General features: G+C 41.9%; 1 protein-coding gene across 2 annotated transcripts in view; it reads left to right on the top strand.

Annotated features, from left to right (window-relative positions):
- Window positions 1-18,340, top strand: part of trabd (TraB domain containing) — a 29,978-nt gene extending 11,638 nt beyond the window's left edge. For both annotated transcript variants that reach the window (XM_060923743.1, XM_060923744.1), the window contains exons 4-10: window positions 20-186; window positions 12,491-12,631; window positions 12,723-12,833; window positions 13,002-13,141; window positions 13,387-13,559; window positions 17,683-17,779; window positions 17,882-18,340. In XM_060923743.1, coding sequence (XP_060779726.1) covers window positions 20-186; window positions 12,491-12,631; window positions 12,723-12,833; window positions 13,002-13,141; window positions 13,387-13,559; window positions 17,683-17,779; window positions 17,882-18,050 — 998 coding nt within the window. In that variant the 3' untranslated portion in view covers window positions 18,051-18,340. The remainder of the gene's footprint in view (window positions 1-19; window positions 187-12,490; window positions 12,632-12,722; window positions 12,834-13,001; window positions 13,142-13,386; window positions 13,560-17,682; window positions 17,780-17,881) is intronic.
- Window positions 18,341-26,421: the final 8,081 nt, after the last annotated feature.

Below are 26,421 nucleotides of genomic sequence, written 5' to 3'. Positions count from 1 at the left end.
TTGCACTCTCTCTCTCTAGCGGACATGGAGGCAGTTGAGGTGCTGTGGCAGATGCGGGCTCAGCGGAGGCAGACCGACCCTGACCTACCAGACACTGTGACTCGGCTCACTACACCAGAAGGCAGCGTGGTCTATTTAGTGGGCACGGCTCACTTCAGCGACAGCAGCAAGAAAGATGTTACCACGGTGAGGGTCTTAAAAGCCACTCGAAGAGTCGTGAAGCTAGACTGATAGTCTGCTCTAAGAGTAACTCTTTGTTAACGGTCTTATTGAGAAAAGTGTATTCTTTTTATAATCGTTTTAGTAATGTAGATTGCTCTTGAGTAGTTTGCATTTAATTGGATATAGATTATTACACTTTTTATTATAAGAGCACTCCAGTGGAGCACACGACTAAGAACTTGGACTGCAGCCAGTCGACTGGATTCTTGTTTGTTATTGAAACAATGGACATTATTAGGGTATAAATCAGTGCCGAGTTTCCCAAAAGCATCGTAGCACAAAGCTCATCGTTAAATGGTAGAGCGAGCAGCACAATGAACACTCTCTCTCCTAGTTAAGATGCTCTTAGCGTTAAGAGGCTTTTGGGAAATCCACCCCGGTTTAGTTAGTTTTTACAGAGAACTGTGACTGTAAAAACAAGTGCTTTTCATTAAAGCAGTTTGAATACATGCTGGTTTAGTACCATAGAAAAATACAATTTAGTTCTTAAAGATGTTACAACCTTCTGACGAACAAATGCTGCTGCAACATTAACATGAATCACAACCGACTGCTGCCGTTAATCACACAGTGCAACCTTAAAGGGGAACAGAGGGCAATATATAGAGTAAATATAACAATAAAACACACATTGATGAACCTTATTCAAGACTTACAAAAGTTTTTTGTTCTAAGGTTGGAAAGTTATAGTGTTTTGAAAGTAGCTCGAGCAAACTATTTCCGCAGTTTGAACAGCCCGCCATGATATTAATTTTATCCAATCAGAATGCACGTTCATTTTCTCTGCGTAACACTCATGACGTACAGTGGGGCAAAAAAGTATTTAGTCAGCCACCAATTGTGCAAGTTCTCCCACTTAAAAAGATGAGAGAGGCCTGTAATTTTCATCATAGGTACACTTCAACTATGAGAGACAGAATGGGGGGAAAGAATCCAGGAAATCACATTGTAGGATTTTTAATGAATTAATTGGTAAATTCCTCGGTAAAATAAGTATTTGGTCACCTACAAACAAGCAAGATTTCTGGCTCTCACGGACCTGTAACAACTTCTTTAAGAGGCTCCTCTGTCCTCCACTCGTTACCTGGATTAATGGCACCTGTTTGAACTCGTTATCAGTATAAAAGACACCTGTCCACAGCCTCAAACAGTCACACTCCAAACTCCACTATGGCCAAGACCAAAGAGCTGTCAAAGGACACCAGAAACTAAATTGTAGACCTGCACCAGGCTGGGAAGACTGAATCTGCAATAGGTAAGCAGCTTGGTGTAAAGAAATCAACTGTGGGAGCAATTATTAGAAAATGGAAGACATACAAGACGACTGATAATCTCCCTCGATCTGGGGCTCCACGCAAGATCTCACCCCGTGGGGTCAAAATGATCACAAGAACGGTGAGCAAAAATCCCAGAACCACACGGGGGGACCTAGTGAATGACCTGCAGAGAGCTGGGACCAAAGTAACAAAGGCTACCATCAGTAACACACTACGCTGCCAGGGACTCAAATCCTGCAGTGCCAGACGGGTCCCCCTGCTTAAGCCAGTACATGTCCAGGACCATCTGAAGTTTGCTAGAGAGCATTTGGATGATCCAGAAGAGGATTGGGAGAATGTCATATGGTCAGATGAAACCAAAATAGAACTTTTTGGTAAAAACTCAACTTGTCGTGTTTAGAGGAGAAAGAATGCTGAGTTGCATCCAAAGAACACCATACCTACTGTGAAGCATGGGGGTGGAAACATCATGCTTTGGGGCTGTTTTTCTGCAAAGGGACCAGGACGACTGATCCGTGTAAAGGAAAGAATGAATGGGGCCATGTATCGTGAGATTTTGAGTGAAAACCTCCTTCCATCAGCAAGGGCATTGAAGATGAAATGTGGCTGGGTCTTTCAGCATGACAATGATCCCAAACACACCGCCCGGGCAACGAAGGAGTGGCTTCGTAAGAAGCATTTCAAGGTCCTGGAGTGGCCTAGCCAGTCTCCAGATCTCAACCCCATAGAAAATCTTTGGAGGGAGTTGAAAGTCCGTGTTGCCCAGCGACAGCCCCAAAACATCACTGCTCTAGAGGAGATCTGCATGGAGGAATGGGCCAAAATACCAGCAACAGTGTGTGAAAACCTTGTGAAGACTTACAGAAAACGTTTGACATCTGTCATTGCCAACAAAGGGCAAAGTATTGAGATGAACTTTTGTTATTGACCAAATACTTATTTTCCACCATAATTTGCAAATAAATTCTTTAAAAATCAGACAATGTGATTTTCTGGATTTTTTTTTCTCATTCTGTCTCTCATAGTTGAGGTATACCTATGATGAAAATTACAGGCCTCTCTCATCTTTTTAAGTGGGAGAACTTGCACAATTGGTGACTGACTAAATACTTTTTTGCCCCACTGTATGTATGTGCCCAGTTGTGTTGGCTCATTGAGGTTGGGAATAGCACGTGTGAAATACCTGTTTCTGCCTCTTGTGACGATTTCGCAAGTCCACGGGTGGCGCCTATCTCATTGCAGCAAATAAATTCTGCTGGACTCGTGAGCAACTCCACGTTACATTTTCCGCACGAGCACCACGCCGTGTCACCTGCACGCAGACGCTCTGCCCCACGCTCGCCATGCCCATGGTCAGCATCAGTCTCATTCTCGCCGTCATCCGAGCTTTCTTCTCTTATTTCATCACCGGAGTCGAGAGTACCTCTCCTAGCTATTTTAAGTTCGTTTCTTAAGACAAGGATTTTTTAAGATGTTACCTTGTTGACAGTTTCGGCGAGAATCTTCCACCTTCTTCAAAACAGTCACCAGATGTGTCCTGGGGGAGCGACCTGACAGCAGGAGGCATGAACTACCTGTCAAATTGGGCGGGACATTCACGCCTCCGTAGCGTAACATCAGCTGATAAGGCACGTCACCACTCGACATCTGGTGACTGTTTTGAAGAAGGCGGAAGATTCTCGCCGAAACTGTTAACAAGGTAACATCTTAAAAAATCATTGTCTTAAGAAACGAACTTAAAATAGCTTTAATAGTTAGACAATAATGAACTTCCACTACATAGTACCTCTCCTAGGTTCAAACTGGTACCCTTCTAAGCCATAGCCTGCTTGCAGTGTGTCTTGCGGGATCTCTTCGTATGATTCGACAGAGCTGTCGCTTTCACTTGATGCGCCCGACGCCATGATTACACGCTTATCTCCTCTATTTCGGAGAGTTCCGCTAGTGCAGTGGGTAGCGCTGACGTCACGGTCTTTTAAAAATGGCGACTCTTGTGCGGTTTAGCGTATAAAGTATTATATTTACAATTACCAAGATATTTCGTTGTTTTCTAGTACATAAATTTGATAGAATACTTAAGAATATGTTACTTTGTCACATCAGCAACTGTATATATTATATTTGGTGCCCCTTTAAAGTGCAGATTCTGGACCAATTTCTTTTTGTTTTTATATGAAAGTATGCCCCTTTACACACTCATCCAGAAGGGTAATTTTGCACAAGGCCATCTGTCTACAGCAGAAAAAAATAAAATAACAAAACGCATCTGGAAAAATCCCAAGGGAGTCTGGAGCCAGATTCGTGACGTCACCTGCGGAAGCGCCAGCAGGCTGCGCGAGCTTTGCACGGTTTCAGTGCACAGCCTGTGTAGACCAAGCGCTCCCATTTCTCTCTCATTGTCCGGTCTTTTGGAAAACGATGAGTACTAATCCCATCATGATTGGTGTTGCTACACCCTCCTACGATACATCTGTTAACCATTTTAATAATTACGCGATAACGTTGAAGAAATTTGCAGAAAACCACCAGGTCGTTTTCTCATAAACAAACCAGCGCTGACGTAGGATTCAGAGGGAGGCGTCCCGCACGCGACGTCACGAAAATCAATGTTTCCCGGGAAATCCAAATGGCAAGTTTTTTCAGAGGCGGACCAATTCGCCTCAAATGGCTTGATTTCAACTGAATTTTTCTGGTATTGCGCAAAGTAAAAAAAATTGCGCAAAATGTGGCAGATATTTGACCAAAGTTTAATATAAAATAGGAGAATTACATTGATTTTGCTCCTGAATTTACCCGTGATATGCACTTTAATCGACAAACATCCAGTGAAGTTTACCCCAACATGTATAGAGAGAGCCAGTTTTAGTGAGAATGTTAATGTGTGTGTTGACTACAGTATGAGAGTCTGACCACAGTTGCTGCTTGTTAAAATAATGTTTCGTAGTGTTTTAGTAAGGTGATTTGAGGTTGAATAGATGAGTCGTCTTTACATTTTGTATGTTTATGAAAGTTAAAGGCAGGGTAGGCAGTTTATTTTAGAAACATTTTTATCCCCGGGGCGGCACGGTGGTGTAGTGGTTAGCGCTGTCGCCTCACAGCAAGAAGGTCCTGGGTTCGAGCCCCGTGGCCGGCGAGGGCCTTTCTGTGTGGAGTTTGCATGTTCTCCCCGTGTCCGCGTGGGTTTCCTCCAGGTGCTCCGGTTTCCCCCACAGTCCAAAGACATGCAGGTTAGGTTAACTGGTGACTCTAAATTGACCGTAGGTGTGAATGTGAGTGTGAATGGTTGTCTGTGTCTATGTGTCAGCCCTGTGATGACCTGGCGACTTGTCCAGGGTGTACCCCGCCTTTCACCCGTAGTCAGCTGGGATAGGCTCCAGCTTGCCTGCGACCCTGTAGAAGGATAAAGCGGCTAGAGATAATGAGATGAGATTTTTATCCCCCACTAGCCGAAAGGCCCAAAGGAGGATTGTCGTGGTGATGTCCGTCCGTCTGTCCCGGGAAGGGCGCTCACCTTCTGAAATCAACTCCTCTCACAATTTTTGGAGGAATTTCACAAAACTTAACAGGATTCTTTGTTATATGTCAGTAATACGCATATTGTAATTTCGTTCAATTCAGTCTCATTGTACCAGAGTTACAGCCCTTGATTACCAAACTTGTACTCTGACAATTTCATGAGGCTGTATTAAGCACTTATAGCATAGATATAGTTGCCAGCGGGGGATATTCACTCAGAGCACTCTTGTTTATTTCTTGAAGTTCTCTTTACATCCCAACAGAAACGAATAAATCAAATGCTCTGCAAATAAAAAGAAAACGAGTGCTCTGAGAGCACAATATCCCCCGCTGGCAACTATATCTATGCTATAAGTGCTTAATACAGCCTCATGAAATTGTCAAAGTACAAGTTTGGTAATCAAGGGCTGTAACTCTGGTACAATGAGACTGAATTGAACGAAATTACAATATGCGTATTACCGACATATAACAAAGAATCCTGTTAAGTTTTGTGAAATTCCTCCAAAAATTGTGAGAGGAGTTGATCTCAGAAGGTGAGCACCCTTCCCGGGACAGGTGGACGAACATCGCCATGATCTAATCCTCCTTCGGGGGCTTTTGGCCAGTGGGGGATAAAAATTGGCTTAAACTAAAAAGAAAAGTAAAAAGCCTGTCCAGTTATTTCATGCAGTCTGAATGAAATGATTGGATAGCCAACCTGTCTACTTGCGTGCACTCTGCCCATGAATTAATTGTGCGTATGGGGTGGTGGGCATGTGCCGTCCTTGACCGCCATGCAATGGAGTAGTAAGGTGTCTCCTTCCCTCCACTAGCCTGGAGTGGTGCCTTGAGCAAGCACTAGCAACGCCTCACTCCCCCCAGGTCAGGGTTACCACTGAAGACTGGACTCGGCAGACTGCATGGAGGAAACCACTATCTGGTGGTTCAACGGGCAGGAAGGTGGACCCAGCAAAGCATTTGTGGAGCGTGATCAGGGCACAGTGCAACATGTAGAACACCATCCACTGTGTTCTGACCTACCTCCAGCTGTCTTGATTCCGTCTTGCCCCTGGACCCAGTTAGGTCAGAACAAGAGTGAGGCTGACGGCTGTGCAACTCTCCCTCACTCTAATCCAAGTCACGCGCAAACCATGACTTTAAATTCAAGTCCTGTGGCGATGGGCAAGTGGCGAAGCAGCAGGTGCAGAAACACTGGAAGCTGTAGTCACGAACCTGCACGCAGGCGACCCAGGGCATAGGGTCTCACTCTACTGGAACGAAGCAGCAACAGAGTTCGGCAGCCCCCCGGATGTCTGAGCAGCTCTGTTTAGGATTCGCTCTACTCGCCTCCATGGAGGAAGGGGCTAGAAAAGGTGCCTCAAAACCAGCCTGTTTCACCTCACCCTGGCCAGCACACTGCAGATAGCAGGGATCCCACTCATCTCATCTCATTATCTCTAGCCGCTTTATCCTGTTCTACAGGGTCGCAGGCAAGCTGGAGCCTATCCCAGCTGACTACGGGTGAAAGGCGGGGTACACCCTGGACAAGTCGCCAGGTCATCACAGGGCTGACACATAGACACAGACAACCATTCACACTCACATTCACACCTACGCTCAATTTAGAGTCACCAGTTAACCTAACCTGCATGTCTTTGGACTGTGGGGGAAACCGGAGCACCCGGAGGAAACCCACGCGGACACGGGGAGAACATGCAAACTCCACACAGAAAGGCCCTTGCCGGCCACGGGGCTCGAACCCGGACCTTCTTGCTGTGAGGTGACAGCGCTAACCACTACACCACCGTGCCGCCGGGATCCCACTCAGCAGTCGAAAAATTGAAGTCGTGGTTATCTTCGACCCCGAAGGACGAACATCAATTGCGCATGACTGGAGTCTTCCACAAGGCTAGGCAGACATATTGCTAAAGCTAGCGAGCTTGTTGCCAGCTGTGGGTAATAACAATTGCCATGTTCACTGTTTACATTCATTATGATAATGTTTTTCTTACACGTGAACGAGACATGAGGTAGTTAGATATGATAGCGATGCTCTACACTCCCCCCCCCCCCCCCCCCCCACACACACACACACACACACACACTCTCTGGCAGTAATCAGGCAGTGCGAGTTCATGTGTATTGGAAGGTTGGCTTTGGAGGGAGCGCTAAATGAAAGGGAGGGGAATTTTCGGTCGGATACTTTCAAAATCTTGCTTACTCATGCTGTTTTTCCAAACTTGCCTACCTTGCCTTTAAAGGAGAACTGAAGTCATTTTTAAACTTGCTTTATTTCTTAATTAACGTGTTTATTCAATTACATTTTCGGTTTTAGTAACCTTGTATCGTGACTTGTATTGGCAACTACTGTAATTGCAATTAAATGTTATACTTATCGGCCTATTCGGTTTTTAGCCATGTTGAATTTAGTTTGTTTGGTCCACGGCGGGCGTCGCTTATCCGCGCGATCTTCACGAGACTTGTGCGAGACTTCGAAACGTGACGTGTTAGCGCTGCCATTTTGAAAACTGTTTTCCAAATGAAATATTGCACAAAAACGAGTTTAAATGACGATTACTGCCTACTTTTTTTCAAACTTTCCTGATTGCTATCAAAACAAACAAAACTTCCAGCTTGGTTACGTCAGCATTCGAAAGAGGGTGCGCGCGTCTTTTGACAACGTTGGCAGATGTCAGTCACTTTGATTTCCGCTGTACGTTTTACTTCCGTCCTACGATGTCTCGCAGAGGTCTCGGCGAATCTCGTTTACAGCCATTACTTTGACACATGGACTGATGTATATTATATAGCATATTTCAAACACTCGTAACGTAGCCTGGGAAATCCCATGCTGCTTTGCACAATCGTTCCGATCTGAAAAGACAGCATGGAAACTATGGTCTAAAGCAGGGGTGGCCAACCAGTCGGAGCCCAAGAGCCACAATTCTTACTGTGTTACGGCAAAGAGCCACATCGGCACATGAACATGGGCACACAAATATTACCCTTCCTTCTGCACGCGCGGACACACACAGCCACATTGATGTCACACTCCAACTTAACCAATGCCCCACACCAACATGATAATGATACATTTACTGCAGTACCAAGACCACAGGCCAGTCATTTTCAACAGTGGCGACTGGTGAAGAAAATTGTAAGTGGGGCACAAAGGCAGACATTGTTTACATGTGGGGATTCCCCCCATTGGGGGGGGTTCCGGGGGGCCTCCCCCGAAAAATTTTGGATTTCTTAGATGCAATTTCCTGTATTCTAGTGCATTTTGGAGTTACCTGTTTAACATCGAAAATGCAAAAGCCATTTTGATTCAGCTTGAATTCTCAATTGCATGACCTGCATTCAAATAAATAAGTATTCACATAAATACAGTCAGTCGGAAAATGGAAATTACAAAGTGCTAATTTAATTTCCTCAAACAGTACAAGCTCCATAGGCACTGGGAACAGTGATCAGTGCAAGTGCAAATATAGATAAAATATAATACAATGCTCAAATTTTTGAAAGAAGAACACACGCACACACAAATTGATAACTGGAAAACAAATGAACAAATACATAATGTATATACACTACATGCCAAAAGTTTGGACACCTTCTCATCATGTCTGATATTCTGTGCTCTACCGTGTGGCGGGACAGTTGGAGGTCCGATGCCATGCGTTTTAGTTGGTCATTTTCAGGACACAAGATTTCAACAGCGTCAGTTATGCATTTTTTAACGAACTCCCCTTCATTGTATGGCTTTTTAGCCCGCGCAATGTTCCAAGCCAGTTTATACGATGCATGTGTTACTGTCTCTGATTGTTTTGTAAATTTTTTTGAAGAGCTGTACCTGCTTTTGTGATTGACTTTTTAATGTGATTAACTTGTGTTTACGAAGTTCACTCCCTTTCGGAAAGTCCTGGTCGATTTTAGCATGTAGTGAGCTGAAGTGATGCTGAAGATTTGAAGCCTTGAAATGCGACAATGACGACTGACATAGAAGGCAAAATGGCTTGCCATAATGTTCAACGAAAAAATATAAATCCTCCCACTCTGTTAAAAACGTCCTGTTTTCATCTTCATATTTTCTTTTTGAAGTGCATTTTTTCCCTGCCATTTTGAGATCTGAAATTTAGCATATCTCACGCACCTGCGCATTTGTCATGATGTGAAAATACCGTAATGAAACCAAGCGAAGCACCTTTAATAAAATAACCGTAATTAACTGCAGTGAAGCGAAAACGCACATAAAACCACAAACGAACACCAACTTGGACGTGAAGGTGAGAGCCGCATGACACCAGGCAAAGAGCCACATGCGGCTCGCGAGCCATGGGTTGGCCACCTATGGTCTAAAGGCTCGCCTGAGTTAGGGAGCCAATCAGAGAGTGGGGAGGGGTGGAAAGACGGTGACGCGTCCTACTCGACAAACGGAAGCTTGTAGTTTATTTGGGACTGTTTACGGATCACATTTAACATGGCGGCGAGCGATACGAACCAAACTTTCGATCAAGCTTTAGACACTGTTCTGAGTAGTTTAGAGCGAAAGTTTGTTTTAAAAAAAGAACAGCGCTTGGCGTTAGTCTTTCTTCGTCGCTCTAACTACGTCACCGGGTACAACTGCCATGATTGGCCATGGGCTACGTATACGCCAAATGATAGACATTCGCAATGTCCAATAAACGGCCGTTGACAATTATAAACCACACCTCCCCTACGAGAAATTCAATAGGCGGATTCCAGACCATATTTCACTTGTGATATGGTCTGGTGTTAACCAGACTACTCGTAATGTGCTATAGCAGTGACAAAATAGCGATCAAAAATGCATTCCGATATTTAATAAAATGAGAAATAGAATTTTGATAATAAAAAATTTGCCTTCAGTTCTCCTTGAAATTCAGATACGGCAGGCACAATAATATTCGTAAAGCAAGACTTGCTGTATTTCTCAATGCAAATCAAAATAGCGCTTTGTTATTTAAAGTTATAACAAACACTGCCAAGTACTGTACAGTGCTATTTTGATTATCATAAGGTCAAGAAAGTTTGCACAGTGTAAAAAATTCAGGAGGTGTAGATCAACAAATTAGCAATTTGAGAGTCAATAGAATCGACTCTTATTTAGTGAGCCATGCTTGAGCACACTGACTCACTGAAAATAGATGGAGGTCCTCGTTATTAGTGAATGACTTTGAAATAGCTCGAGAGCCGTGATTTGATTCTTTATGTTCACTTGATATTTTTATTTTTTGAAAATGTTGACTTGATTCTTGATTCTTTTTGCAGTCAGGGAAGGGTGCTTTGAAGGACTTGTCTGAATTCCATACAAGCCAGAGGTGTTCAAGATGCACTATACCTTCTGGTGAATTTCTAAACAGACTCAACTGTGACTCAGTAGTTTTCTTTCATTCATCCATCCGTCCATCCATTTTTTTTTTTAATACTACTTATCTGTCACGAGAGGCGGGGTACACCCTAATTTAGAATAGCCAGGTGACCTAATCTGCATATCTTTGAATTGTGGGAGGAAACTGGAGCACCCAGAGGAAACCCACATGGGCATGAGGAGAACATGCAAACTCCGCACAGACAGAAAGGCCCCGTTGACCGACAGGTTCAAACCCCGAATTATCTTGCTATGAGGTGAGCGTGTCACCTTTAGGGACGGCACGGTGGTGTAGTGGTTGTCACAGCAAGAAGGTTCTGGGTTCGAGCCCCGTGGCCGGCGAGGGCCTTTCTGTGCGGAGTTTGCATGTTCTCCCCGTGTCTGCGTGGGTTTCCTCCGGGTGCTCCGGTTTCCCCCACAGTCCAAAGACATGTAGTTAGGTTAACATGGGGCAGCCTGGGGCTGAAGTGCCCTTGAGCGAGGCACCTAACTCCCGACTGCTCTCTGGGCACTGCAGCATGGCTGCCCACTGTGTGTGTGTGTGTGTGTGTGTACTCGTTGCTCACCTGTGTGTGCATGTGTGTGTTCACTGCTTCAGATGGGTTAAATGCAGAACTTTCACTGTGCTTAAGTGTATGTGTGATAGTTATTCTTCAGTAGTTTTCAGCTATGTAGAATTTCCTCACCACCAAATTTGTCCACAAATGTGTTTACAGCCTCCACACTTCACAGCTTGTTTGTTTTTTTAACACCAGCTTTCAGCAGTAGTTTCTCTGTCTCCCCCCCCCCCCCCCAGCAAGCACAACCTTAGGCCCCTCTGCAGGGGGAAACGGAAGAAACTTCTCTCACCGTAGAGCATTGACTATTACAGTATAGCACTCGGTACGTTTACATGCACGTCCAAATCGAGCTACTGTCAGTAATCGAGCAAAGGGTCCCAGCAGGGGTGCCAGAGAAATCCAATCCTACATGCACAAGTGAAATCGGGCTATTGTGCACCCGAGCCACACGTGGCACTACACGCCCCATCGTGTTGGTACACTTCCCGTTGTCGTCATGAAGAAGAGCTATAGTGTTGCCAGATACTGCTGACGTATTCGAGCCCAAAACATGTTCAAATCCGCTAAAATGCACTTAAAACCCCCCAATCTGGCAACACTGGCAGTTCCGTGTTCAAGCTGTTAGGCTTGCTCTAACAGACTGTATGGCTACAAACTGTCCGGCGCAGACCACTGTTTTGTAAGACAACTTATTTTGCACAATAATATTTTTCTAAAGTCCATTTTTTGCTTACAAAAAAATATATATATATTTTTTTGCTTACAATTTAACTTATGTCTTAATAAACACACAAAGTTCAATTGTTTTGTTTTTATTGACATTCGTCAGATGTTGGACATATATTTGTGTGTGTATATACACACACACAAATACAATGACTTGTTTATGTACACAATTCACAGCTATGCAACAGCTGTACAGATGTATTTGGTGATACAGTAAGTGAGCTAAATTTTAACAGTGCAAACAATGCCACAAAAAGAAAAGATTCATGCCGTTGTCATGATTCGTTGTCATGCCGACCGAGGCTGTTGTGTTTCCCTTGTGGACTTGTCACTCGTCACTTCCAGAAGGGGCAGTGCTGAAGTAAGTTGCTCGAATACGTAGCTCGATAGGGTTACATGCACTAAGTAGCTCGGCAGAAATCGCATAAACTAGGTCGTGTAGCTCAATTCCAAGAAATCAAGTTCGGTTCAATTTCAGCCGAATTAAGGTGTATACATGGCATTTTGAACTTCGATTTCAGTCGAGCAACGGCAGAAATTCGATTCTCTCTATGTGCATGTAAACGCACTGACTGTTTTTCAAGTGAGGTCATACAATGACTAAAACTGTAATGTGTAACACGAGGTGGAAGACCTTTCTAGAGGGATCTTGGTTCACTCCTCTATGCAGAACATTTTTAAGCTCATTTGTATTCTTCGGTTTGTGCACGTGGACTTCAGTTCCGATCACAGGTTGTCCGAAGGATTCAAAACATGACCATTTGGCATACTCCATGACACATTTCTGAATTTCTATGCTTGTTTATTCATTTCAGATGATCCGTGCAGTGCAGCCAGACGTGGTGGTGGTGGAGCTGTGCCAGTACAGAGTGTCCATGCTAAAGATGGACGAAAAAACGCTGCTCAAGGAGGCCAAGGACATCAACCTGGAGAAGGTTCAGCAGGCCATCAAACAGGTGAGCTGTACAGCAGACTGTGGTGTCCTGTGAATCATAACACGTCCCTCGTTCACATTCTCTCCCTCTTGGCTCCGTTTTGCTTCATCAGAATGGCGTGATGTCGGGCCTCATGCAGATCCTGCTGCTAAAAGTCTCTGCTCACATCACTGAACAGCTGGGCATGGCGCCTGGAGGAGAGTTTAGAGAAGCCTTCAAAGAGGTTGGCATAGACACGCTCCCATGTATTCACACAAGTTCCTGATTCTGATGATGAGGCAGCAGATGGTGTTTTTTAATATAGTATGCTGCCTGATTTTGTTTGTTTATAAGGTCGCAATCTGGCACTCGAATCACAGCGCAAAAAAAAAACCTTCCTCCTCTCTCACAGGCAGGTAAAGTCCCTTTCTGTAAGTTTCACCTCGGGGACAGACCAATCCCGGTGACGTTCAAACGTGCCATTGCTGCTCTGAGCTTGTGGCAGAAAGCTCGGCTAGCCTGGGGCTTGTGCTTCCTGTCTGACCCCATCAGGTACCTGCAGCCCAGCCTCACTCTAAACTCTTGGCTTCATATAGACAGCCCGTTGTTAAATATCTTTTATTTGTGACTAATATGTGTTTCTCTGTATCGTTCTTAAGTGTGTGTATTGTTTTATGAAAGTGACACACTCCGCTTGCTCTGCACTGTAATGTTCTGAACCTTTTAATGCCTTTCCCTAACAAAGTTTCTATTCGCTAAGGCATGTGAATCAGTGTGTGTGTTTGTGTCCATGTCAGTAAAGAGGATGTTGAAAAGTGCAAACAGAAGGATCTGCTGGAACAGACAATGTCAGAGATGATTGGCGAGTTTCCCGCATTGCACCGCACCATTGTTGCAGAGCGAGACATCTACCTCACCCACACACTCCGACAGGCTGCTCGCTGTGTGGAGGCGCCACCTAATGGCCAGAGTGAGTAATGCACATGGCTTGAGGCTGAGGGCAGGGACCCAAGTAACTGATAAAACAAACACCATAGAGCAGATCTGTTTTTATCCCCCGCTGGACAAAAGGCCCGAAGGGGGATTATATCGTGGCGAGGCGATGTCTGTCCGTCCGTCCATCCTAGGAAGGGTGCTCACCTTCTGAAATCACAATTTTTGGAGGAATTTCACAAAACTTGGCAGGATTCTTTGTTATATAGCAGGAATACGTATATTGTAATTTCGTTCAATTCAAGTCAACTTTGTCAAATATGCTATACATGCTCGACATACAGCACAGATGAAATATCAGTCCTCTCTGACCCACGGTGCAAACAGGCAATGCAATAAATAAAAATAGAATAATTGAAAAAAACCAAACAATATAAACAGTATAAACACTCTAGATAGGAACTAGACATAGACGAAACACTCAAACAATATAAACAGTATAAACACTAAATAAGAACAAGACAGACTAAACACTCAGACAATATAAACAGAATAAACAGTATAAACACTAGATAAGAACAAGACATAGACTAAACACTCAGACAATATAAACAGTATAAACACTCTAGATATGAACTAGACATAGACTAAACACTCAGACAATATAAACAGAATAAATAAACAGTATAAACACTAGATAAGAACAAGACAAACTAAACACTCAGACAATATAAACAGTATAAACACTCTAGATATTAACTAGACTAAACACTCACACACACACACACACACACACACACACAAATTGGTACAAATAACCAAACAGTCAAGGGCACTTGAGGTATAGCAGGTAAACATGAAATATATTGTTATATTCGGTCACATTTTACCAGAGTTACGGCCCTCGGTTAACAAAATTATACTTTGGCAATTTCATACGAGTGTGTTTTCCTTCTGAAATCAACTCCTCTCACAATTTGTGGAGGAATTTCACCAAACTTGGCAAAAGGCATTGTTTATATGTCAGTAGTACGCATATTGTTACATTCGGTCACATTTTACCAGAGTTACGGCCTTTGGTTACCAAAATTATAATTTGACAATTTCATATGAGTGTGTTTTCCTTCTGAAATCAACTCCTTTCACAACTTTTTGGAGGAATTTCACAAAACTTGGCAGGATTCTTTGTTATATGGCGGGAATATGCATATTGTAATTTCGTTCAATTCGGTCACATTTTACCAGAGTTACGGCCCTTGGTTAACAAAATCATACTTTGACAATTTCATGAGTGTGTTTTCCTTCTGAAATCAACTCCTCTCACAATTTGTGGAGGAATTTCACCAAACTTGGCAAAAGGCATTGTTATATGCCGGTAGTACGCATATTGTTGCATTCGGTCGCATTTTACCAGAGTTGTGGCCCTTGATTAACAAAATTATACTTTCACAATTTCATGAAGGTGTGCTTACGTTCTGACATCAACTCCTCTCTCAATTTTTGGACGAATTTCTCGAAACTTGGCAAAAGGCCTTGTTGTATGATAGTAATACACATATTGCGATTTAATTTCATTTGTGAAAATTTTACCAGAGTTTTGGCCCTTGATTATGTAACTTTGATGATTTCATGAGGGTGTACATTCTTCTGAAATCAACGCCTCTCACAATTTGTGGAGGAATTTCACCAAACTTGCCAAAAGGCTTCGTTGATTTATTGACAAACTTGTACTTTGGCAATTTCATCAAGGTGTGCTTGCTTTCTGAAATCAACTTCCCTCACAATTTTTATCCCCCGCTGGCCGAAAGGCCTAAAGGGGGGATTATGTCGTGGTGATGTCCGTCCGTCCCGTGAAGGGTACTCACCTTCTGAAATCAACTCCTCTCACAATTTTTGGACAAATTTCACAAAACTTGGCAGGATTCTTTGTTATATGGTGGTAATACACGTATTGCAATTTCGTTCGATTCAGTTGCATTTTACGAGAGTTATGGCCGAGTTGCCAGCGGGGGATATTGTGCTCTCAGAGCACTCTTGTTGAACTTTCCAATCATTTAACACATTTTAAAGTTTAAAATATTGTCTTTAGATTCAGAGTGATTAATTATAGGTAATTACTTTGATTGTTTATAGATTTTACTTGATAGATAATTTATAAGTTTACTGTTCTTGAGTTAGAAGAAGCCTTTATTTGTCACATGTTCACTGCCTGGCTAAAAAAAAAAAATGCTGCTATTTAAATAAGAATATACATATGAGGCTTTGATTGGATAATTACTTCAGTAATTAATATATTTCAGCTGGGAACAGTTCTTTTAACCCTAAGTGATGCAGTGAGTAGCTTCTCGTTTCTTAAACAACCACGTTGGAAGACGTAGCCTGTGCTCATGGAAAAGATGTTACTGTGTTTCCGAAGGGTCGAATTATTGGCCTGAATTAAGTGAAGAAAACAGCTAAGGAGATTTCTGATATTACTGGAATTGGGTTAAGGATTGTGATGAATTTCTAGTGAATGTCAACTTCATGGAAGAAATATGATCAGAAAAAATCTTGAACGAGCGCGATCGGAGATCACTTAAACACTTGGTGAAGTCTAATCGTAATAAATCAACAGTAGAACTCACGGCTATGTTTAGTAGTGAAAGTAAGAGCATTCCCACAAATACAATTCGGTGAGAACTCGCAGGAATGGGACTAAAGAGCTGTGTGGGCATAGAAAAACCACTTGTTGGTGAGACTAGTCAGGAGAAAGGGATTCAATTTGCTAGTGAGCATAAAGATTGGATTCTGGAGCAATGGAAAAAGGTCATGTGGTCTAAATCCAGATTTACCCTATTCCTGAGTGATGTGTGTCAGGGTAAGAAGGGAAGCCCATGAAGTGATTCATGCAGAGTGGCCACTGTACAAGTCTCTGGAGGCAGTGTTATGATCTGTGGTTGTTTCAGTTGGTCAGGTTGAGGCTCAGCAACATTATAGGGCAATAAAATGAACCCAGCTGACATACTGAGTGGCCCAGGTTATCACATCAATTGATTTTTTTCCTTCCCTAATGGCACAGGCATAAAATTAAGGCTCAAATTGTGAAAGAGAGGTTCAGGGAGCATGAGGAATCATTTCCTCACATGAATTGGCCATCACAGAGTCCTGACCTTAACCCCGTTGAAAGTCTTTGGGATGTGCTGGAGAAGACTTCATACAGTAGTTTGAATCTCCCTTCATCAAGACAAGAGCTCAGCAAAAAAATTAATGGAACTTCAGATGGAAATAAATGTTGTGATATTGCATAAAGTTGTTGAAACAATACCACTGCAAATGCACACCATAATCAAAAGTTAAAGGAACAGTCCACCGTACTTCCATAATGAAATATGCTCTTATCTGAATTGAGACGAGCTGCTCTGTACCTCTCCGAGCTTTGCGCGACCTCCCAGTCAGTCAGACGCGCTGTCGCTCCTGTTAGCGATGTAGCTAGGCTCAGTATGGCCAATGGTATTTTTTGGGGCTGTAGTTAGATGCGACCAAACTCTTCCGCGTTTTTCCTGTTTACATAGGTTTATATGACCAGTGACATGAAACAAGTTCAGTTACACAAATTGAAACGCAGCGATTTTCTATGCTATGGAAAGTCGGCACTATAATGACAGGCGTACTAACACCTTCTGCGCGCTTCGGCAGCGCATTGATACGGAGCTCAGATATCAATGCGCTGCCGAAGCGCACAGAAGGTGTTAATACGCCTGTCATTATAGTGCGGACTTTCCATAGCATAGAAAATCGCTACGTTTCAATTTGTGTAACTGAACTTGTTTCATGTCACTGGTCATATAAACCTATGTAAACAGGAAAAACGCGGAAGAGTTTGGTCGCATCTAACTACAGCCCCAAAAAATACCATTGGCCATGCTGAGCCTAGCTACATCACTAACAGGAGCGACAGCGCGTCTGACTGCGTCTGACTGACTGGGAGGTCGCGCAAAGCTCGGAGAGGTACGGAGCAGCTCGTCTCAATTCAGATAAGAGCATATTTCATTATGGAAGTATGGTGGACTGTTCCTTTAAGTGCCCATTCATGTGTTTTACAGGTTTGGCTTTTTCTTTTAAAGATCTATTTAACAAAACTGTGTTACAAAGTATGTTGTACCTGTTGCATATTTTCACAGAAGTGCCTGCTGTGGTGGTGGGAGTGGTCGGAATGGGCCATGTTCCTGGAATTGAGAAAAACTGGGACAAAGAGCTTAATATTCATGAGATCATGAGGTGTGTATGTATGATTTATTATTTTATTTTTAGTTCGATCAAGTCTGTTCCATGCTTATTGCATTTTATCATCACTTGTTTCACATGGTCTCTTTCCTGCAGTGTGGCGCCACCATCTCGATTTGGCTGGGTGTTGTGTACTGTGTTGAAAGGGACCTTGCTTGGTGTTCTGGGATATGCCTGTTACCATGCTGGAAGGTGTGTGGGGAGGGCGTTTCTCTCCCTACCTGCTGTCCAATCACTGGAGAATATACGACCGCCTCCTGCCTGACCTAGAACTTCAGCAAAGACTTGAATAAACAGTATATTACGCTAAACGCCAATTGCCTTAAAATGAGAGATGGGGCAGATAAGAGGGTATGATATGGCTCATACTCGAAACAAAACTGGCATTTTGGAATGGGGGACCTTGGAGCAGACCTCAGTAATCTCCCCTCTCTTAACTCTGCGCTCCTGCAAACGTGGAGCTGTACTGCCAAAAAACTCAGACAGTACTTCCTGTTCCCTTTCTCTGTTTTGCAATTTTCTTACACTTGAATATATGACAATACTGTTCCAGTATAGCATGTCTACTCCCTTTCAATATTGTTCCTACATTTTAAATAATATAAAAAGAAAAAGTATGAAATTACTGAATGCCTTGGAGTCTACAGTGTCTTGCAAAAGTATTCATCCCCCTTGGTGTTTGTCCTGTTTTGTTGCATTACAAGCTGGAATTAAAATGGATTATTGGGGGGGTTAGCACCATTTGATTTACACAACATGCCTACTACTTTAAAAGTGCACATTGTTGTTTTATTGTGACACAAACAATAATTAAGATGAAAAAGCAGAAATCCGGAGTGTGCATAGGTATTCACCCCCTTTCATATGAAACCCTTAAATAAGAGCTGGTCCAACCAATTCACTTCATAAGTCACATAATTAGTTGATTAAGATCCACCTATGTGCAATCAAAGTGTCACATGATGTCTGTATAAATCAACCTGTTCTGGAAGGACCCTGACTCTGCAACACTACGAAGTAAGCAACGTGAAAACCAAGGAGCCTCCGAACAAGTCAGAGACAAAGTTGTGGAGAAGTATAGATCAGGGTTGGGTTATAAAAATTATCCCGAACTTTGAATATCCCAGGGAGCACCATTAAATCAACTATAGCAAAATGGAAAGAATATGGCACCACTACAAACCTGACAAGGCCGCCCACCAAAACTCACAGATCGGGCAAGGAGGGCATTAATCAGAGCTGCAACAAAGACACCAAAGATAATACTGAAGGAGCTGCAAAGATCCACAGTGGAGATGGGAGGATCTGTCCATAGGACCACTTTAAGCCATACACTCCACAGAGCGGGGCTTTATGGAAGAGTGGCCAGAAAAGTAATTGCTTAAGAAAACACGTTTGGAGTTTGCCCAACAACATGTGGCAGACTCCCCAAACACATGGAAGAAGATTCTCTGGTCAAATGAGACTAAAATTGATCTTTTTGGCCATAATGGGAAACACCATGTGTGGCACAAACCCAACACCCTGAGAACACTATTCCTACAGTGAAGCATGGTGGTGGCAGCATCATGCTGTAGGGATGTTTTTCATCTGCAGGAACAGGAAAGCTGGTCAGGACTGAAGGAAAGATGGATGGCCCTAAATACAGGGCAATTCTGAAGTAAAACCTGTTTGAGTTGGCCAGAGATTTGAGACTGGGACGAAGGTTCACGGTCTAGCAGAACAATAACTCTAAACATACTGCTAAAGCTACACTGGAGTGGTTTAAAGGGAAACATTTAAATGTCTTGGAATGGCCTAATCAAAGCCCAGACCTCAATCCAATTGAGAATCTGTGGCATAACTAGAAGATTGCTGTACACCAACACAACCCATCTAACTTGAAGGAGTTGGAGGAGGTTTCCCTTGAGGAATGGGCAAAAATCCCAGTGGCTAGATGTGCTAAGCTAATAGAGACATACCCCAAGAGACTTGCAGCTGTAATTGCAGCAAAAGATGGCTCTACAAAGTATTGATTTTGGGGGGGGGGGTACTTATGCACACTCCAGATTTGTTTTTTTCCCCTCATATTAATTATTGTTTGTGTCACAATAAAAAAAAAATTGCACTTTTAAAGTGGTTGGTAGGCATGTTGTGTAAATCAAATGGTGCTTCCCCCCCAATTTTAATTCCAGCTTGTAATGTGAAAAAAAAAACAGGATAAACACCAAGGGGGATGAATACTTTTGCAAGACATTATCTATATGCCTCCATTTTAGTAGCAGGGCCATACATTGAATATGCAACGTAAAATCCCAGTGTTCTATAGTTTAGTTGAGCTTTTACATTAATTATGGGTCGTGTCAGTGATGATGTAATCATATGTGACGCAGCAAATTTTCCAATTATACCAATTATACCTTTGCATAATTAAACTTTTAATAATATTATTGAGTACAAAGTAAAAGTAAATGCACAAAGTTAATATTGTAATATGATTTTACCAAAGCATCCTTTGCTTTTTAAAAAAGGTTTGAAGGTGTAACTTGAAGTGAGAGAAGACTCCAGTGTTTATGCAGCTGGCGTAAATGCTGTTTCTTTAAAGGAACAGTCCACCGTACTTCCATAATGAAATATGCTTGTATCTGAATTGAGACGAGCTGCTCCGTACCTCTCCGAGCTTTGCGCGACCTCCCAGTCAGTCAGACGCAGTCAGACGCGCTGTCACTCCTGTTAGCGATGTAGCTAGGCTCAGCATGGCCAATGGTATTTTTTGGGGCTGTAGTTAGATGCGACCAAACTCTTCCACGTTTTTCCTGTTTACATAGGTTTATATGACCAGTGATATGAAAGAAGTTCAGTTACACAAATTGAAACGTAGCGATTTTCTATGCTATGGAAAGTCGGCACTATAATGACAGGCGTACTAACACCTTCTGCGCGCTTCAGCAGCGCATTGATACGGAGCTCAGATATCAATGCGCTGCCGAAGCGTGCAGAAGGTGTTAGTACGCCTGTCATTATAGTGCGGACTTTCCATAGCATAGAAAATCGCTACGTTTCAATTTGTGTAACTGAACTTGTTTCATATCACTGGTCATATAAACCTATGTAAACAGGAAAAACGCGGAAGAGTTTGGTCGCATCTAACTACAGCCCCAAAAAATACCATTGGCCATGCTGAGCCTAGCTACATTGCTAACAGGAGTAACAGCGCGTCTGACTGACTGGGAGGTCGCGCAAAGCTCGGACAGGTACGGAGCAGCTCGTCTCAATTCAGATAAGAGCATATTTCATTATGGAAGTACGGTGGACTGTTCCTTTAAACGTAGGAAAACGTTTGGTCTAGGGGAACATAATTTCCGACAGGTTGCACAAATAATTGTCACAGGCACAGCAATCACAATGCAGAGAAATTGCCCTTTTTATTCTTGATCTATTTCTGTTTTCATGGGGGGGAAAAATCATCTTGCAGTGGTGATAAAGCATGCCAACATTACTAAAGTACTAGTCTCAGGCTGGACCTCTGTGGGCAGAGCATCTGAGACTACTGAAGCACTACTTCTGCTGTACCTGTATTACTCCTTCCAGTGTGAGGTTAAAAGAAAGAGAAGTGCAGGGTGTTGGTCTAGCATGAGATGAAGCTATGTACAGGTCATCTGACAAGTGCCTCCCATCATGTTACTTGAAAAAAGGGCTAGCAAACACAAGCTGACCAGATCAATTTGATCATTTTCCATCAAATCATAAATATTTAATCTTAAATGATCTGTTTAAGGGAAAGTCTTGACTTGAGCCTTTTGTATTATTGTAATAATGCTTGAATCACAGGCTAAACATTTGACAAGTAACCAGTATCACTCTTGTCATGCCATTATGCGTAAATATGCACACACCCCCAACTTTTCTATTTTTTGTAGTGTACCAACCGAAGATTGAAATGAGGTTAGTTGGGATTTTTAACATTTGATTTACACAATTTGGTTGTCTGCCGATTCCCACTCACCAGCCGGCTTTCCCCGTCATACAACAGAAGGTGAAGACTAACACGTGCTTCCTCCGAGACATATAAAGCCAGCTCCTGCACATTTTCGAACTGCTACTCTTGCTGCATCCCAGGGCAGTGTAACACACTCAGATGTATGTGGAAGAGGGTAGATAGCACTTTCATCACGGATGCTCATGATTGGCCAGCGTCGCTATAATTGACTGAGAGAGAGAGCATGGCCATGTTGGCTTCCGGCCATTATTGTCAGGATTCAAACTCAGTCTATTGATGATGGGGCAAATGTAGTGCGAATAGTAGGGGGAAAAACTGTTGAATTAAATGTAGTCTTTGTCTTGCTGAAGTGTATAAACTCTTAAAATACTTAAACTTTTTATTATATAATTATCTGCCTTATTTAATGTAATTTTGTATTATTCAGGTAGCAGTATTGGAACATAATTCACCACTGATCTAAAGAAATCAATATAAAAAAGCAATATTACTCACAACTTGCCCCCTAGTACTTGAAACTCTAATTTGAGTCCTTTTTAGTGAGGCAAATGTGCAGCATATATCTGTAGTTTAATGTGTCTCATTCTATTCATTACCACTGTTCACTGTATTATGAAAGTGGATAGTAACAGGGAGGTGAGTTGTTATACTTTAATAATCCCAATGCCCAGTCAAAACAACTGAACAGAACTTTGAATCCCCCAATAAAATACTTTTTTCTTTAACTATGGGATTTTGTTTCCTGTTTCTTCCATTTTTCTTTTGGAGTTCAGGATGTAAGCACTGTGCTGTTTAAGAAGTAGAAAATTGGAGGAGGTAGTGGTGATGGGGCGGCACGGTGGTGTAGTGGTTAGCGCTGTCCCCTCACAGCAAGAAGGTCCGGGATTGAGCCCTGTGGCTAACGAGGGCCTTTCTGTGCAGAGTTTGCATGTTCTCCCCGTGTCCGCGTGGGTTTCCTCCAGGTGCTCCGGTTTCCCCCACAGTCCAAAGACATGCAGGTTAGGCTAACTGGTGACTCTAAATTGACCATAGAATATAATTCTTTCTTACAAATTGTAGATAACTAGTGAACTTGTTATAGAGTTACTGAAACGTCTGATGTTTATCTGTCCATGCACTCTCCATACGGAACAACAGACAGTCCAGCAGATACAGAGGAAACTGACATTGCCTAGTTGTGAATGTGACATTGTTTATTTTTGAAAATAGTCCAATGGCTGTTCTGGTCATATGTGTTCCCAATAACTGCTTTTATCTTCGTGTTTTGTGTTTGAATCCTTAGGCAAAGTGTTACTTCTTGATGTAGTTTGGACATGTAAAAAAAAAACCAGAAACTGCTAGCAGCTTAGTAATAAATGTATCACAGAAATTTCTGAAATGAGAGATTGTGAGCTGAGTTCTGGAATGTAGATGAGCTATAAATATTCTCAAGTTCTGTAGCAATAGTGTAAAATATTTCTGGCTTTTTTATGTTCTCTATGTACTTAAATGTCTCATTTTAAACTTAATATCGTAAATATATGATTTCTATTCACATAAAGTTAGTACATGGGTAATTACATGGGTAATTTTTTGTAAAAAAAAAAAATACAGATGTTATAATGGACTTAAGTGATACAGATATGTTTTTTACATGCGATATTTAGCATTTCCTTTTTTTGGTGAAAATGGTGATTGCTGACATTACAAGAAGTAAAAAAATAATTTGTTTGGGATGTAAATAAAGGGTTAATACTGAGAAACCAGACAGCAAATTTTGCAAAGTAGGTTACATTTTGTCCAGTATTCTTTGATAAAATGTTTGTTATAACTTTTAGACCATTTCACTACTCTTGCTACTTCATATTGATTTTAACATAACATAAAATAGTTCTAAGAAGTATTTCCTGTATTCTTCACTGTTATTACAATAGGGGAAGGGTGTCAATTGGGACGCAAGTCCTGTATCCTCCTCCTGTCGTGCTTTTATCATAAATAACCCTGATTTTTTTTTTGTCTCTATATTTAGCTCATTTAATATTATTGTACCTTAACCTCCTAGGGCCTAGCGGTCACATACGTGGACAGCACTTTTTAGAAATTCAGAACAAGAATCCACATATGTGGACATACTTTTTCTCAAAAAGTACATCTTATCAAAGATGATGCTTAGTTTTTATTCTAATCAGGTTCTAATAAGCCCAAATAGCAAAAAGAAATAAAAAATGCATGTAAAAAAAACAGCCTGGGTCTTAGGAGGTTAAGTTGTAAATAATGACGAATAAATTAAACTAAACTCCCTGACTAATAGTAGTTTTAGTCAGGATTGGAACATGGATCCTTGGGAATTTAGGACCCTGGGAATGTAGATAATTACTTTCTTCAAAATTACATGGAGTTACATGATTACTGGCTGCGATTACTAGTAGTCAAAAATACTATGGTAAATGACAGTCTAATTTTTCTAAAATATATCTGGAAATAAATGTGTAATTAGTTTTTAAAAAAATCGTTCCAGGCATGTCTTTTAGGATTTTAGGCTAAAATCAGATTTAACAAACATTGGTTCCTAGCAGCGTGCTTCTAGGGGGACCAAAAACAAAGACGGACCGGATGTCAGAATGGCAAAAACCAAATAGCTGTCCACTCCATAGATATACATAGAAGACTAGATGCCTCGTCCCCGTTGCCCGTCCGCACATGGCGGCCATCTTACCTCAGACAGCTGGCTTACCCATTACATTGTGTTGGTAGCGATATGTACTTTTCAGATGACCGTAACTTCCTCAAATTTCAATCGATGTTCAAACGGTTTGGTTTGTTATATATATAAAAACAAACGGAAGTATGTATTTATGATATTAATGATGAATAATCATTTTGTTTTAAAAAAAATACGCATAGCTTGGCGAAAATATTAAAGTATACTACAGACTGTAAGACAGGATGCATGCTGAAATTTCTCTGCTGTGAGAAGCCTAACACTGCATACTTATGGATAACTGCGGCCTTACGACAAATAACCATACAATTTATTTCCAATTTTTAGTGAAAATATTTTTACACGTGATAGGGCCGTAGGGGAAGCTAAAGTTAAATAAACAGCTTACTCACTTCTGAAACTTCAGAAATACTTCATCCACCTCAAAAACCTAATGCACTCACATCATAGCATAATAACAAATGCAAACTCACATCATCTCATCTCATTATCTCTAGCCGCTTTATCCTTCTACAGGGTCGCAGGCAAGCTGGAGCCTATCCCAGCTGACTACGGGCGAAAGGCGGGGTACACCCTGGACAAGTCGCCAGGTCATCACAGGGCTGACACATAGACACAGACAACCATTCACACTCACATTCACACCTACGCTCAATTTAGAGTCACCAGTTAACCTAACCTGCATGTCTTTGGACTGTGGGGGAAACCGGAGCACCCGGAGGAAACCCACGCGGACACGGGGAGAACATGCAAACTCCGCACAGAAAGGCCCTCGCCGGCCACGGGGCTCGAACCCGGACCTTCTTGCTGTGAGGCGACAGCGCTAACCACTACACCACCGTGCCGCCCCACTCACATCATAGCATAATAACAAATGCAAACTCACATCATAGCATAATAAATGCAAACTCACATCATAGCATAATAACAAATGCACTGCCCGAGTAAGTAATAGTATAAAACAGTGACAGCGACTCACGGTAGTTTGTGACAAAAAAAAAAAAAGCATTTAATTAATCACATGTGGTTATACTTCCAAGGATAAAAAGATATCTTTACATTTACAAAAAGAACATTCAAAGCTGATTATCATGTCAAAGTCAATATATGTTAGCACAGAAGATTGAAATTTCATTTGACTAGGCTCCAATGTGCAGTTAAAATAAAACTAAACATACTGATATAAACATCTACAATTAAAACACACACACATCATCTTGTCATCAAAGTCAGTACTTTGATTTCCTGTAAACCATAATGTGAGTGCTGGGCTGTGCTTGCGTAAGTCTTCATACCCCTTGAAAATTTTTACACTGTATATTTGGCTAATGCCCTTTAAACAGTACTGCTTTGTTGTGCTTCTGTCTCATGCTGTTGCTCTGGAAGGAAAGGGTTGTCATCTTGGCAATGTGGTGGAGTCTAAGCTTAAAAAATAGGGACACAACCAGTGTTTTCAATTAACCAACCCGAAAATGAAAACCATGTGCAAGTGCAACTTCAGTTATTGAAAATATTATCTCATGACCTTCCATGTAAAATTACTTGGTGCTACGAGCTAGCCTAGCATTAAACACAACTTTGACTAAAAGCTGCAGTAAGTCGTTTTTGAAGAGAAAAGGTACGATTTTAGCATGTTCAAGCACCCAGAATTACAACCACATTAATAATGTTTTAAGAAATCAAACCATTTGTATATATGTCAAAATTTCAGCGAGATAAGAGTATAAACATTTAAACGCCTCAATGGTCTTACCTCAGTGTACCGCAAATTCTGTGGAAAAGCTTGGCTGTGGTAAGATGGCCGCCCTGTGCGGACGTCCTGGAATACGCCCCACACTTTTTTTTTTTAATTTCCAAAAACATTCAAAATACAAACAAATAGAGCACCATATATATACAGATCCAAAAAACATCAAAAGAAGTAAAACACACACATAGCAATAAAGTAAAAAGTAT

The sequence above is a fragment of the Neoarius graeffei genome, chromosome 6 (genome assembly GCF_027579695.1).
Source record: "Neoarius graeffei isolate fNeoGra1 chromosome 6, fNeoGra1.pri, whole genome shotgun sequence".
Classification (NCBI taxonomy): Eukaryota; Metazoa; Chordata; class Actinopteri; order Siluriformes; family Ariidae; genus Neoarius; species Neoarius graeffei.
This window is presented reverse-complemented; position numbering and strand designations above follow the sequence as displayed.